The sequence below is a fragment of the Neomonachus schauinslandi genome, chromosome 7 (assembly GCF_002201575.2).
Source record: "Neomonachus schauinslandi chromosome 7, ASM220157v2, whole genome shotgun sequence".
Taxonomy (NCBI): Eukaryota; Metazoa; Chordata; class Mammalia; order Carnivora; family Phocidae; genus Neomonachus; species Neomonachus schauinslandi.
Window position 1 is genome coordinate 117,290,849 of NC_058409.1, and position 15,841 is coordinate 117,306,689.

The 15,841-nt window shown below is 42.8% G+C and overlaps 1 protein-coding gene across 1 annotated transcript in view; it reads left to right on the forward strand.

The window, feature by feature from the left end:
• ANXA2R (annexin A2 receptor) overlaps positions 1 to 15,841 on the forward strand; it is a 32,233-nt gene that overhangs the window by 7,857 nt on the left and 8,535 nt on the right. Inside the window, 16 exon segments of the mRNA XM_044916678.1 lie at positions 6,880 to 6,905; positions 9,300 to 9,734; positions 9,737 to 9,874; positions 9,877 to 9,927; positions 9,930 to 10,232; positions 10,372 to 10,484; positions 10,487 to 10,650; positions 10,652 to 10,688; positions 10,690 to 10,733; positions 10,735 to 10,789; positions 10,792 to 10,819; positions 10,822 to 10,889; positions 10,891 to 11,107; positions 11,110 to 11,195; positions 11,266 to 11,430; positions 11,432 to 11,611. Coding sequence (XP_044772613.1) covers positions 6,880 to 6,905; positions 9,300 to 9,734; positions 9,737 to 9,874; positions 9,877 to 9,927; positions 9,930 to 10,232; positions 10,372 to 10,484; positions 10,487 to 10,650; positions 10,652 to 10,688; positions 10,690 to 10,733; positions 10,735 to 10,789; positions 10,792 to 10,819; positions 10,822 to 10,889; positions 10,891 to 11,107; positions 11,110 to 11,195; positions 11,266 to 11,430; positions 11,432 to 11,611 — 2,110 coding nt within the window.

Below are 15,841 nucleotides of genomic sequence, written 5' to 3' on the forward strand. Positions count from 1 at the left end.
AAGGCTTCTTTCAGGGCCATTACTGAAGTTTCTGGTTCAAAAATTTTAAAACCATGAATCTTTTTTTGTTTTTGTAAATCCTGCAATTCAGTGGAAGTAGGCATCACACCCTACAGTTATTGTAGCCCTCAATCCCATCAAAATGGTCTGTAGAGACGACCAATTAGACGTCCAGTATTTTGACTTCAGTAGATTCTTCACTACAGAAATAAAAAGTTATAACCTGTCAACCGTGTTTCAGTAGAAATGAAGCAGTCATCATGTTTAAGTTTAGCAAATTCACAAATCAGCACTTATCATCTAGGGTTATGCTTATTTCTAGGTCTGAGAACTAATTCTAAATTCTCATTTTTAAATTGTTTTCTGAAACCACTCCTGGTCACAGTTACTCTGCCTGTCAAGAAAGAGAAAGCAGCCAATGCTGTGTGAGCCTGACTGTGTTCCTATTACACTGCCAAAGCCCTAAGTGGCATGACTTTTTCCTGCCTCGGATCCAAGCAAGGGTGCCTTCCACTTACAAAGTCTAACTGCAGCTCTGTTGGCAAGGAAAATTTGGAAATGTAGTTTTCAGATGTCTAGGCCTTACCGTTCAAGGAAAAAGACATTCTTCCTTGTGGCTGAGTACAGAAGTAGCCAAGCCAGCCACACGGTAAAATAAAAATCTGGTGAGTCTTAAAACATCACACTTAACAAATGCAATGCATTATCCTGTACTAAATACAGGATTACAGAATTTTATTTTATTTTATTTTATTTTTTTAAAGATTTTATTATTTATTCATGAGAGACAGAGAGAGAGAGAGAGGCAGAGGGAGAAGCAGGCTCCCAAGGAGCAGGGAGCCTGATGCGGGACTTGATCCCAGGACCCTGGGATCATGACCTGAGCCGAAGGCAGACGCTTAACCATCTGAGCCACCCAGGCGCCCCAGGATTACAGAATTTTAAACATCTTAAAAGTTAGGACATGACAATTTTCACTCCTGTCCATGAAAAATGGTGACTATAGGTACAATGTTAGTTCAAGGAAATATCTAATGTGTAAATCTGAGGATCCTTATGAGTCTGAGGCCTTGGCCAAATGGTCCCTCTGCTGACATCCCCCCTCTCTTGACCCCAAGCCCACCCATCTGATTAGCTTTTAACTTAGTCCTTTGAGTGGCTCTTGGAACCAGGAGCCTGTTTCATGGGACATTTTGGTTAATCTTTGTTGAGTTTTAAAAAATGTATTTTTTCAAAAGTGGTTATCAGAGGATAGCATATAACTTGTAATTAGAGGAAAGCTTTCTGATATTCAGATATCAGGGACTCCTAACTAAAACTCTGCTCTGTTAATTAAAAAACAAACAAACAAACAAACTTGACTCTGCATTCTAGTTCCTACCTCTGACTCTGCATGGTTATTCCCCGCCCCCCCCAAGTGTTTTCTTAGTATGATTCCTTTGCAAACATGTATGATATTAAGCTGGGTTCAGGGGGAATTCACTCTGGAAACAGAACACCTCTCAGATTTACTCTGAATGAGACTCAAGTCCTCCATAGGCTCACTCTAAACTAGAAAATGCTAGAAATATTTCAGCCATTCCAGGTGCTCCAATCTAGGAACATTCAAGTCAAGTCTTCAGAACAATTTGTGGCCCAGTATATGCATCCCTTTCTTGCTATACTCCCACCTCTGATGGGTACACCACTCCCTTGTCTTGAAATACAAGGTAGTACCAAAGATACACACATCTATATCTCCTGCTCAGACTCTGATGCTACAGGCCTGGATTCCTCATTTACTGATCAGCAATTTTGGATGTCTTCAGACAACTCTAAATAAGCCTGCTCTTCCTTGGGCATTTCTTGTCTTGGCCAATACTTAGTCTTAAGTATTAACCAGAAAAATACTTAGCTTAGTACAATTCAGAAACCTCGGAGAAATTTTATCTTTTTATCCTTTCTTCCTCCCTTCCTCCTTTTTTTTTTGATTTTATTTATTTATTTATTTGACAGAGAGAGAAACAGCGAGAGAGGGAACACAAGCAGGGGGAGTTGGGAGAGGGAGAAGCAGGCCCTCTGCCAAGCAGGGAGCCCGATGTGGGGCTCGAACCCAGGACTCTGGGATCATGACCTGAGCCGAAGGCAGATGCTTAACGACTGAGCCACCCAGGTGCCCCTTCCTCCCTTCCTCCTTAACAATAATCCTAACTTCAGAGGAGTGATTACTTAGTGCCATATTACTTGTCACCTTCCTGATAAGCTCTCCCCTTTTCCAGGAGAAGTTGTAACTTTCTTTTCACTTTCCTGAGCAGATGTTCCAGGTTAGTCCATCCAGAAAGGTTCCCTTTGTGTTCCCTACATTTTAGGGACAGCAGAATCTTCTCACAGGGCCTCCTGGGATTCCAGTTAACACCAGAACATTCATGGATTTGGATTATACTGTGAAATCTGAACTCTGCTTTCACAAGACCAGGTTCATACTGTCCCCAAGTAACACTGCTGTTCTCCCACAGGGAGACATGCAGTTTTCAGCCAAGAGTTTATTAGGAGTTAAAATTGGATGCACTCGGGGCACCTGGGTGGCTCAGTCGGTTAAGCGTCTGCCTTCGGCTCAGGTCATGATTCCAGGGTCCTGGGGATTGAGCCCCGTGTCGGGCTCCCTGCTCAGCTGGGGAGCCTGCATCTCCCTCTTCCTCTGCCTGCCTCTCCCTCTGCCTCCTGCTCTCCCCCTTGACACATAAATAAAATCTTTAAAATTGAATGCGCTTTCAGCATAAGTCACTCAATATAATCCTACATTACTAGAAGCAATTGTATCAGAAATAAACCAAGAAGAAGAAAGTATCTGGAGGTACTTTGAAGATGGTAACCACAGAGCCCTTCTGTGCCCTGCAGGACTAGAAGATCCTGGGGTTGTAAGCTATCAGTCTTTTATGGAGCATGTCTGAAAGGAAACCCCTCTGAGTTGAAGAATGGATGCAAAACTAAGACTAGATGGGAAGAGGGTAGAGTGAAAGTTCAATCCAGAAAACCAGGGGCAAATAGTCCATTTTCGGGGATCGATCTAGTGACACGGTGGAGTCCTCTCTTGCCACAAAAGGCAACAGTGAGCATTCTTCACTTTCTAACTTAAACCAGTCAAAATCAAATAAGGAAAGACCCTGCTGAAGGAGCCAACTTTTTAAACCAGGTGGCTTGCTCCATGATTTTATATAATGGAATTTCAACTTCTCCAGAAGTATTAACCCAGGTACAGCTGGTGGTGTTGGCCACAGCACAGACACCACCTTGCTCAGCCAAAAGAGAATCAAGAGTTACCCTATTATTAAGAACTACCTTGGACAGAGAGTCTAAGGATCTTCGTTGGGCAGCTATCGTCTTAGCAACGGAGTCTGCAATATCTTCAAGAGTTAAAGAGAGGCTCCTGATCATATTCTCATTTACACTTACTCCTAACTAGGCGAGTACGGCCCTGCCAAAGGAAGCAAATCTTGAGTCATGAATGCCTCCTGGTAGGTCCTTTCTACCAGGGGATTCAACCAATGAAATGTCTTAGTTTGTCTGTGGAAAGTTACAGGCACAGTTAGGTAACCTACAAGGCCTTGCCTAGCTGTGCACCAGCCATCTCGGCATCATAAGCCCAAGAAGAAGGACAAAGACAAACCCTGTAGAGGACAGACCATTCCCATTAGGGTGGTACTATTAATGGGTTCATGTACAGGGATTACTGCATTGTACTTGTTCAAGCGAGGGGTCAGTCAGATTTTAAGTGCAAGTGGAAAGAATCCCCAAGCCTGAAAGAAAGAGTCATTCTAAATGTCTTGCAGACACAGGTGTTGCCAGTAAGTTCTCTTGATGAGTGGGGGCAGATCTGATCTAGATAATCATGGGAATGTGGGGGTGCAAATGTACTAAGATTTATATAGGTATTTCTATCTAGTTGGGTATTCCATGAAAGGGAAAACAACCTCCAAAGGCCGAAGGAAGACTCCAAAGACTGAAGAAAAAAGGCTAATAAGTCCAGCTTGACAAGAAATGGTTTATTAAAGGGACTTTACAGGCAGAAGTGTGTTTTGGGCAGCTACAAGATGAATAGATCCCCACAATCCCACCTCCCATAAGACCTTTTTTAGCCCTAGTGGCTGGGGAGTATGTCCTGGGGGACCACCCGGAAGGAAATGTTCGAGGGTCACACTCATATCTCCAGAACAGGTTAAGAACATTATACCCAAAGAGTGCACTTAACACTGTGGTTAAACAAAATTTAAATGTGCAGTTAAACAAAAATTAAAAATGAAGAGGGTGTGGTGCTCAAGAAGTCTTCAGGTCACAGGACAATCATCATGGCAGATTTGTCCAAGATGGTGTTAGCCTGGCTCACACACTCCACCCCTCAAATCCAGCTCTTACAATCTCACGCGCCTATCTCTTCCGCAATATTCCCTGAGCCATCATGGAGGGATTCATCATGGAGGGGTAGGCTTTTTGCCAGACAGTGTTCCAGTTGATGGCATAAACCACAGCAGCAGTACAGACAGCAACAGTAAAAGAGACCTCTGAAAAAGGGAGCAAAAACCACATATCCAGCATGAATCCCACTGTAAACCATCCCTGTAGGTCTGCGCCCATTGCAGAAACGGGTTTCCTTTACCAGAATAAGAGAGGAGCAGCCAGAGGCTAAACACAAAAGAATAAGTGCTTAGGGGGTACTTGTCCGGGAAAATGCTCTCCCCCAATTAAGATAATGCTAAGTGGCTGGGGTGCCTGGGTGGCTCAGTCAGTTAAGCATCCGCCTTCAGCTTGGGTCATGATCTCAGGGTCCTGGGATCAAGTCACACATCGGGCTCTCTGCTCAGCAGGGAGTCTGCTTCTCCCTCTCTCTCTCCCTCTGTCTCTTTAATATAAATAAATAAAAATCTAAAAAAAAAAGATAATGCTAGTGGCTTCACTCTTGTCATGAGGACAGAGGCAGTCTGAGGTGCATGAGCAGGAGGGACACACTGAACATGTTGCCCAGGGGCCACAGAGTCAGCCTGTACATGTAAAATTAAAGGTGGCACAAACAACCACGTTAGGTAACCAGCTGTATAGTGCCTTGTGGTAGAGGTGCCTGCCTGGAACGTAAATGTTGACTGTTTTGGCCCCAACTCCAGCAGGATCAACGGGGACCACTTTAGCTGTCCAGGACACTTCTCACACTCTGGCAAGAAATAGCCTATCCAACTTGGGGGAAGTTGCCATTCCAACCCCCATTCAAGTGTCCCCTCCCCTGTGGAGAATGGGCTGAGGAGCACAGAACCATGGTGGCTTCTGGCCTGCTTTGAGCTCAGGAACCAGGGCCTCAGGCCTCGTTTTCCAGATGGTAATAGTCACAGGCGTGCTGGTTTTGGTACCTAACTGTGTGTACGGGGTGTGGCCACAGGCTGTCAAATGTAACAAGCGTATGGCCTCTGGCAAGATGTCCAACTATCTGTAAGAGGGCTCTGAATTGAGCTTTAAGAATGTCATTCTTCTTTCAGTGAGTCCAGCAGCTTGTGGATTATAGGGTAAATGATACTCCCAATGTATGTCCTGCTCATGAGCCCAGTCCTGCACAGGATGTCTAGTGAAATGTATTTCTTATCACTATCTGTCCTTCAAAGTTATCCATACACTACTAAGTTGTTCTAGGCCATTGATGTTGGCATTTTGATTAGCCCTTTTACAGGGGAAGGCTTGTGTAAACCCCAGGGGCTGTATCAACACAAGTTAGGATGTACTTCTTTTCTTGACTCGTGGGTCGAGGACCGATATAATCAACTTGCCAGTCTAAAACTGGTTGGATCCCAAGGTGAATGCATGGTGTGTGGAAACTTCCTAGGTCTCAGGTGGTAGGAGACCAGGCAGTTGCTGAAGGCTGCTAGGACGTCAGTACAGCAAAGGGACATGTCAGCTCCCTTCACTATGTTCCAACCCACCCGAGCACTGCGACGCCCCCTGTGCTTATGAATCCATGCAACCAATTCTGAACTTTGTATGGGGTAAGGGCCCTGTTTGCTAAGGTGTCTTCCTCAATAGTGTCAGGGGGTGAGGTCGGCCTATGCTCTGAGACATGGAAAACAGTAAATGAGGCAGTGGGGTCCTGCATCCTTTCCCATATATTTTCCCATAATTCTGCTCCCTATAATGGTTTCTATAAAACTTTCTAGTTGTCCCTAGCCCACTGGGCCACCCAGGTTGTCAAACCCTTATAGACAGCCCAACTGTCTTTGCAGAGGGTAAGGAGCCAAGGTTCATATGTACTTATACCATCCAGGCAGCCCTCAATTCAGCCTATTGGCTGCTTTTATTATCCCCAGACTCAAACCACATAGTATCAGTCTGGGGTTTGATTGCTATGGCAGTCCAGTGACTAGGATTTTCTCTACTAGAGCCATCTATATACCAAGCATCTTCAGGAATAGGGCATGTGCCCTCCTTTATTTATTTATGAGGGGTTCTCTATAAGGAGGCTGGGGAGAGACATTAAAGGTTTCATATCCTACCAGCTCAAAGATAGCATGTAATTCAGCTCCCAATGGACCAGTGGAAAGAACACTCATTGGTGTAAGTAGGCATTATAGGGGCTTGTGCTATGGCAGATGCCAATTTTGCAAACATCCTGTCTATCCACCCCTTTTTTTAAATTTTATTTATTTTTTTTATCCACCCCTTTATAGGCAAACCATTCCAGACATTTACCAGAAGAATGGTCATTATGGGCTCCACTTATTAAAGGGCCTTATAGACTCAACACTTGTTCAGTAGGAGAATATCAGATCTCTGCTCCCTGACAGCATTGTGACCAAAAGCCCAATGGAGTTAACTTCCCATGCTGTTCCTGCCATAATGCCTGATTCATCTAATCTCACGTAACAGCCACATCTATGGTCCAGGGATACAAGGTAAAGGACCATTCCATGACCTGAAGCCTGTGTTTGAGCAACTAATATCTTAGGTTGGTCAAAGGTAGCTTGATGTTCTTCTACCCAATGCCAGTTCACTCCCTTTTTTACCAGATGATATAGAGAGTGCAGGCATGCTAAATGTAGTCCGAAAGGTTGGGGAGTATGTGCTAGGGGACCACCCAGGAGGAAATGTTTGAGAATCACAGTTATATCTCCAGAACAGATCAAGGATGTTATGTCCCAAGACTGTACTTAAGTGTGTGATTAAACAGAAAGAAAAACTGGGGAGGGTGCTATGCCCAAGAAGTCTTCAGATCATGGAATGGTCATCATAGTGGATTTGTCCAAGATAGTGTTAGTCTAGTTCACACATTGGGTAAGTACAGTTATTACTGGAGAAAGGTAAAAACAAGGCACTGGGATGTTCTGGCCGTAAAAGCTGAACTTAGTAAGAGACTTCTAAGGGTGATTGATTGTATTTTGCAGTGACATTAGGAAAAGAAGAGAAATTGGTCACAGGGAGGATGACAGGATGGATCTCTAGCATCATGGATAGATCAGAATCTTTGATGACAAATCCAACAATCTGAGAGGTTACTCCCCTTAGCAGTGGCCTGGGAGATATGAATGAGGGTGGTCTTTCCAGGCCAACGCCGAAGAAGGGAAAAGAAAAGAGGGAGAAAGTATTTCATGTTTAAAGTATGAAGTCTTGATCCCCTGTCTTGGGCAGAAGCAGTTTACCTCAATGTCAGCTACTTCTCTTCCTTGTCAATTTGTTTCAGAGGTCTCCAGTGTCTATACAGGACCAGATATCAGAAGGAGCCTTCTTCAGTTGTGAGATGTGTATCTAAGGCTCAATGCCTTCTAATTTTGTAGCAGTGTCCCTGGTCAGGAGCACTTGGTAAGGTCCCTTCCAATGAGGCTCAAGGGCTGTTTTTCTCTAATGACATTTCCAGAATACCCAATCACCAGCCTCCATACTGTGACCAGCAAGATCCTTTGAACTGGAATCTGGGGAGGCTTCTTTAACCTGTTGATGATAGGCTTTAGCATAAGACATTAAAGACTTACAGTAGCCAGTCATATTAGCATGAGATAATAAAGGATCAGCAGAAAGTTGTATATCAATAGACATTGGTCTGTTGGTAACCATCTAATGTGGAATGAGTTTATGTTTCCCAAAAGGATACCATGAGCAGTCAGCAAAATCAAAAGCATACCTTAGGTCAGGGAAGTCCAGTTGTTTGGCAAGTTTAGAGGTTTTAAATTTGAGGATCCCATTAGTTCTCTCAACCTTGCCTGAAGATGGAGGATGATAGGGACAATGATAATCCCAAGAAGTTTGCAAGGTTTTCATTAAGGTGCATATGATTTGCCTGGTGAAGGTGGGTTCTTCGATCACTAGAGACTGGGAAAGGTATATCAAGTGAGAAACATTTTCTAACAGTTTCTTTGCTACCATGAGGACATCAGCTTTGTAGCAGGGGAAACCTTCAACCCATCTGGAAAACCACATACAAATAACAAGAACATATTCATAACCCATAATAAGTGGCAGTTGAATGAAGTCCAGCTGCAGATGTTCAGAAGGTCCAGAAGGAGGTCTGAAGCCTCTGGTAACAAAACCAGTTTTATAGGATTATGTATATTCCAGGATTATTACTGGTAGATTATTTTTGCAATGTTATGGAAGTTTTTCCACCGATGTCTATTCATAATTTGAGTCACCTTAAATGCACTAGGGAGTGAAGGAATGCAAAAACCAAAAAATGGGGTTTGCCAGGCAGCTGGGAAGAACCAAGCAGGTGTCTTGGGTTTCCCATGGCCCTGATTGTTCATTTAATTTACAACCACTGTTCACCCATCTTAATTTCTCTGATTCAGGAGCAGAGTATTGCCATGTTACAAAGACATCAAGATGGCAAAAGCCTGGCAATGAAGGGCCATTTCTTGCAGAAGGAGAATGGACTTCATTCACGTGTACCACAATCTTAAAATACAATATAAAGAAGGCTTAGTCTTACTTATTTGACAATAGGTCCCATGAAATGTACATATCAAATAAGCCTAATTTAACAAATACTTCACATTTAGTTACATTTCAAATAAGCCTAATTTAACAAGTACTTTGAAATAGTGCATGTCAAAAAGACTTCATTTACAATTTGACTTTGGGTAGTTTGTAAAAAATATTTTTAAAAAAGGTTTTAAAGCACTTGTCCAAATAGAACCACAGATTATTATGAAACTTAATACTCAAAAGGTAAAGAAACTTGGGAAGTGTAGCCAGTCGGTGGAGGGAGGCAGTCGTGGTGGGAGAGGTTTGGCGGTTGATGGGGGTATAGGCTCAGAAGCCTCTCTCATGCTCCCTCTGCCCGGAGCCCCTTGAAGGATTCACAGTGACATCTCTTCAAGAAGTCCCCTTGCAGACTTCCAACTTTGCCCATGTCATCTTTCAAAATGTGGCCAAGAGTTATCTTCCTAATGCACACCTGGAATGTCATTACACCTTAACTCCATATATCCATCCACATCCAAAAGATTGGGTTGGTATATTCAAGGTTGGATGGAGTACTGCTTGCGATTATTACACAATTTTATGGTCTCCTATGCCTGAACATTACATAGAAGGATCAACAGTTAATTGTGTGTTAGCATTTCAAGGATATTACCTTCCAAATGACGATGGAGAATTTTATCAGTTCTGTTATGTTACCCATAAGGGTGAAATTCATGGAACAAGTAAACCTTTCCAGTTTCAAGCTTCTCCAGTTGAAGAGTTACTTACTGCGGAAGATGAAGGAAATTCTGACATGTTGGTTGTAACCAAAAAGCTGGCCTTCATGAGTTGAAAATTGAAGAAACCGTGAAAGAAAAAGAACTATTAAAGTTAATTGCTGTTCTGGAAGGAGAAACAACCCAACTTTGAGAATAAGTTGGAAGACTGGAAAGAGAGCTTAACCATCAAAAAGATGTGACCAACTGCAAGCAGAGCAAAAGGGTCTTGTTGAAGTATCACAAAATTAAAAACGGAAAATGAAGAAATTAAGAAGAGATACAATGAAGCTACATCCAAAGCTCTCCGGCTTGAGGAAGATATTGTGTCAGTGACACATAAAGCAATTGAAAAAGAAACTGAATTAGACAGTTTAAAGGACAAACTCTGGAAGGCACAATATGAAAGAGAACAACCGGAATATCAGTTGAAGATGGAAAAGGATGAGAAGAAACTTTATAAGGTACATTTGAAGAATACTGAAATAGAAAATACCAAGCTTGTGTCAGAGGTCCAGACTTTAAAGAATTTAGATGGGAACAAAGATAGCATGATTACTCAGGGGCACCTGCTGGTTCAGTCAGGGAAGTAAGGGGGGAGCGTATGCCTCTTGATCTTGGGGTTGTGAGTTCAAGTCGCATACTGACTGTAGAGATTCCTTAAATAAATAAACTTAAAAAAAAAAAGAAAGCATGATTACTCATTTCAAAGAAGAGACTGGCAGGCTGTAGTTGTGTTTGGCTGAAAAGGAAAATCTGCAAACGGCTTTCTTGTTTACAACCTCAAGTAAGGAAGATACGGTTTTGTTTTTTGTTTTTTGTTTTTTTTTAAGGAGCAACTTCATAAGCAGAGGAACATGTTCAGGCAACTTGGCAAGAAGTTTTCTTCTGGCCAAAGAACTTTTAGTGATGCTGTAAATGTGCAAGATAAAACAATGGCAGATCTGCATACTGCACACTTGGAAAAAAGCTGATGCAGTGGCAGAACTTAAACTAAATGCTGTGGAGGAAAAAAGGCCAGGAAAAGACTGATAGACTGGAACGTGAACTGAGAAGTTGAAGACTTGAAACTTTGTCTTCAGATGGCAACAGATCATTACAAAGAAAAAAAATCAAGGAATGCCAGAGGCTCCAAAATCAAATAAACTTTCAGACCAATCAGCCAATAGCAACAGTGTCTTCACAAAGAAAACTGGGAATCAGCAAAAAAGGCAATGGTGCCTCCATAAACACAGACCCAGCTACTGCTGGGTCTACTATAGATATAAAGCCACCCCCGTCTGCAGCCGAGACAGATTCTGACGGTGTAACAAAGGGGCAAGTCTGTGAAGTGACCAAAGAAACTGCTGACAAAACAGAAAAATATAATAAAGGTAAACGACTCTTGCGGGATGAGAAAACAAAATTCAATAAATATGTCGATGAACTGCAAACATGGAGCTGAAATGGAAAGAGCAAGTGAAGACTGCTGGAAATGTAACACTAGCACTAGCTGAAGTAGAGGACAATTACAAACTTCAACTGACAGAGAAAGACAAAGATAAATGGTCTAACTTCACATCTGGAAAACTTCTCCAGGGAGAAGGAACTTAAAAGGAGTCTAGAAAATCAAGCAGAAAGGACAATGGAAGGTCAGAATTCCCAGAGTCCTCAGAAGATCTCACGGTATCTCAACACCTGCTCCGAGGAAAATGGTCATGTTGCTGCAGTGCTGAATACACAGCCAGTTCTGCAGTCTGGTGATCCTTAACGCAACACAGGAAACCAGGGATGGAGCAGATGGTGCTGTTTACCCAGGTGAAATCCAAAGGCTGCCTGTGAGAGTACCTTCTTGGGGACTGGAAGATGTTGTCTGCAGCCAGCCTGCTGGAAACGTTAGTGGGCTTGATGGTTTAGAAGACCCTGAGGACAGTAAAGAAGATGAGAATGTGGGGCGCCTGGGTGGCTCAGTTGGTTAAGCATCTGCCTTCAGCTCAGGTCATGATCCCAGGGTCCTCGGATGGAGCCCCATTGGGCTCTGAAAGGCATGTGCAGACCCATTTTGATCAGAATGCTTTAAATTTTGACTAGTTATCTTTTATTATGAGTTGGTAATACAGTTTAGCAATTAAAAAAAATCACCTCAAATAGACCACTATGGAGACCACAAGGTATCACTTCTATGCACCCTCTACCACACTTTTCTGAACAAGAGCTACTTTTTTGAGTTTTGTGTTCCTCGGGTCAGGGTCAATCATCGGCTTATCACTAAATAGAATTGTATTCTCCGTTTAATCTTACAAGCTTAAGAAAAGAAGTTTTTCTGTGTTTGTATCCTTATTTATTACCCAGTTTGCAAAACTATGTGAATAAAGGAAATGGATTATTTTAATGTTACCACATTGAAAATCTATGTATGTAGAGTGTGCTATTTAGCAGAATATTTACAAGTTTCTGTTGACCTTCTTGATTGAATATACCTACGAAATACTATGTAATAAAAATAGTTTATCATAAAAAAGTAAAGAAACTTTACATAATCTGTTATCAAAAACATACCAAAAATCCAAGAAAACTGTTCTTTTAACAGAGAAAAAAGCAAATTCTAATTTTGCACCAGGTTACTTTTGATATTAAAATTCATTTTTAAGTAAATTAATTTTAATCTTAGCCAGTTTGACCATACATTAAAATTCCTTTTCAAACATTCCTTTTCTATAGTCTTTCTACAACTTGTTTTTTTTAAATATTTTATTTATTTGACAGAGAGAGACACAGTGAGAGAGGGAACACAAGCAGGGGGAGTGGGAGAGGGAGAAGCAGGCTTCCCACTGAGCAGGGAGCCCGATGCGGGGCTCGATCCCAGGACCCTGGGATCATGACCTGAGCCGAAGGCAGCTGCTTCACGACTGAGCTACCCAGGCGCCCCTACAACTTTCTTTTCTACATTCCAATTTTGTCCTGTTTTTCTTCTTTAAGCAATCAGCCTCACTTTAAAACAAAATTACTTTCTTTTCCCTTAAGAAAAAACACCCCCATTCTTCATACCTTGTCTTACTGAAAACACCTCCTATGTTTCTGGCATGTGAAGATGCTTCCCTTATTATTTCCAGTAGCTTTAATTATATATATTATTTAGAATTTTTAACTCTTAGAAGCCTTAATTTCTAGGGAAAACTAAGAAGTATTGTGAACTGAGTGTTATACCAGCACTTTTTAAATTTGCAAATTTATAAATACATTTCATAATTTCTTTTTTTAACTTCTTTTTTTTTTTTTTAGAGAGGTGGGGAGGGGCAGAGGGAGAAGGAGAGAATCTTTTTTTTTTTACTGTTATTATTATTTTTTTAAAAATTTTATTATGTTATGTTAGTCACCATACAATACATCATTGGTTTTTGATGTGGTGATCCACGATCCATTGTTTTCGTATAACACCCAGTGCTCCATGCAGTACGTGCCCTCCTTAATACCCATCACCCGGCTAACCAATACCCCCTCCCCCTCCCCTCTAAAACCCTGTTTGTTTCTCAGAGTCCATAGTCTCTCATGGTTCATCTCTCCCTCCAATTCCCCCCCCCCCATTTTTCCCTTCCTTCTCCTAATGTCCTCCATGCTATTCCTTATGTTCCACAAATAAGTGAAAGCATATGATAATTGACTTTCTCTGCTTGGCTTATTTCACTTAGCATAATCTCCTCCAGTCCCATCCATGTTGATGTAAAAGTTGGGTATTCATCTTTTCTGATGGCTGAGTAATATTCCATTGTATATATGGACCACATCTTGTTTATCTATTCATCTGTTGAAGGGCATCTCGGCTCTTTCCACAGTTTGGCTATTGCGGACATTGCTGCTATGAACATTGGGGTGCATGTGGCCCTTCTTTTCACTACATCTGTGTCTTTGGGGTAAATACCCAGGAGTGCAATTGCTGGGTCATAGGGTAGCTCTATTTTTAAATTTTTGAGGCACCTCCACACTGTTTTCCAAAGTGGCTGTACCAACTTGTATTCCCACCAACAGTGTAAGAGGGTTCCCCTTTCTCCACAACCTCTCCAACATTTGTTGTTTCTTTCCCTGTCCATTTTTGCCATTCTAACTGGTGTAAGGTGGTATCTCAATGTGCTTTTGATTTGGATTTCCCTGATGGCTAATGATGATGAACATTTTTTCATGAGAAGGAGAGAATCTTAAGCAGGCTCCATGCCCAGCATGGAGCCCGAAGTGGGGCTCTATCTCACAATGCTGAGATCAGGACCTGAGCTGAGATCAAAAGTTAGACGTTTAACTGACTGAGCCACCCAGGCACCTCTACATTTCATAATTTCTAGAAGCATATGCCTTTTTCAGTTTTCTCACATAGGATCAACACAGCCAATATCTTTTAGTTTTTCTGCAATGAGAGGACCAGATGATGCCTAGAAAGTTGACAGATAAAACTGGGCCTGCATAAATGTGGGGTGTAAATGTGACTGTGAAGGTGTGCAAATCTGCCTATACTGCCTCCTCAGAGGGAATAATGTCAGGTCCCTCAGCATAATGTCATCAATATAATGCCAAAACGGCACCTTTCCAATTGTAAGGTATTTAAATCCTATAAAACCTGATAGCAGAGGTTATGTGCAATTGTAGAACTGTTTAAATATCCCACTGGGAGCTGAGTAAATGTATATTGAGTCCCTTCAAAAGTGAAAGAAAACTGAGCCTGGGATTCCTATACAGTGGGAACAAAATAGAACTACTAGCTAGGTCAATGACTGCAGAGGGTGTTCTTTGGGCCTGTTGTATGTCCTTGATCAGTTCTATAATATCAGGAATTGGAACCTTAATCAGGGAACCTGAGCAGTGAGGTTTGGATACATAGTCAATGCATTAGTGACTGGCTTAAGCACTGGCCAAATGGGGCTATTGAAAAGGGAGCTTTTGGGTTAATGACTCTTGTCTGAAGCCTATCTTTAATAATAGGGCATAGGCCTTCACTGCTCTGTTTAAGGCATATTAGGGAGTATTTACCATCTTGAGAGGGGGAGTCACAGGCATCCATTTGGCAGTCCTACTAGGAAGTACAAGAGCTTGGGCTTATTCCATGTGGCATGGCATTCTGTCAATGCCTCCATGCCTCTAGTAAGAAAAGAAAGAGCCAGGGGCCACCACTAGAGGAGGCCATTTGAAGTGAATGGTTCCAATAGTTACATCCCAATGGGTCTTCCGCCTTTGATTGTTTTATCAGGAATGCCCTTAAGTAGAAGGACTTTCCTTTTGGAATTTGAGAGGGAGTTGCTGGAATGATAGTGACTTGGGCCCTGGTATCTAATAGGGGAAAAAAGACTGAAATTTTATTGTCCTAATGGACTAGCAGAGTGGCATAGGAATGAATGTCCTGGAGAGGTGGGACAAGCCCCAGGGAGCAGCCAATTCCTTGGGTAGGAGCTTGAATGGCTGCCAGTCCTTGTGGTTAGGGGAGGGGGTGGAGGGAGTAGTGGAATCAGGCTAAGTGGAGGTCAGAGGCGTTAGAGGGCTATTATGTGTCCAGGGATGGCCAGCAGAAGGGAGCTGGCTGTGGCTGGCAGAATGCTAGCTTCAGGCCCTGGAGTTTAGAAACTGGTGGTCCAGAGATTAAGTGGCCAGGAACCCTGAGTCCTCACAACTCCCAGTAGGGGTTTGCCTCTGTATTCCCATAAAGGGAAAAGTTAGATGGGCCCAGTGATACTGAGGAGGGAGTGGGGAACTCTCTCCTTGAGGAAAATTTGTTCCAGGGAGATGCTCCTGGCTTTGTCTCGGGGGAAAAAAAAATAAAGGTTTCTTTATACCCAACGGGATTGACTGGGGGACGGGGAGTGGGAGCAATGGTGCCTGCACCACTTTCAGGCTGTTTAAGGGTTGCTGCAACGCCCGGTTGGGAATTAAGGGTTTCCCACTGGCTATGCAACTCCTTGTGAGGGCTGGTGGTTACTGCGGGCAGCACAGATAATCCGGGAGAGGGGATGTTGGTTTTTGACTCCACCACAACCATTTGCTGGGCAGACGCTGGTGGTGTCCCAGCCCCACTCCGTCCAGGGAGCCGCGGGTCCCTAGTGCAGCTCTATGCGGATTACAAACCGCGATTTCTCTTTATCTCTAACGCTGGGAGCACCGAGCCCAGCGGCGGGTTGCGGGCAGCCAGCTCCCTCCCCGGA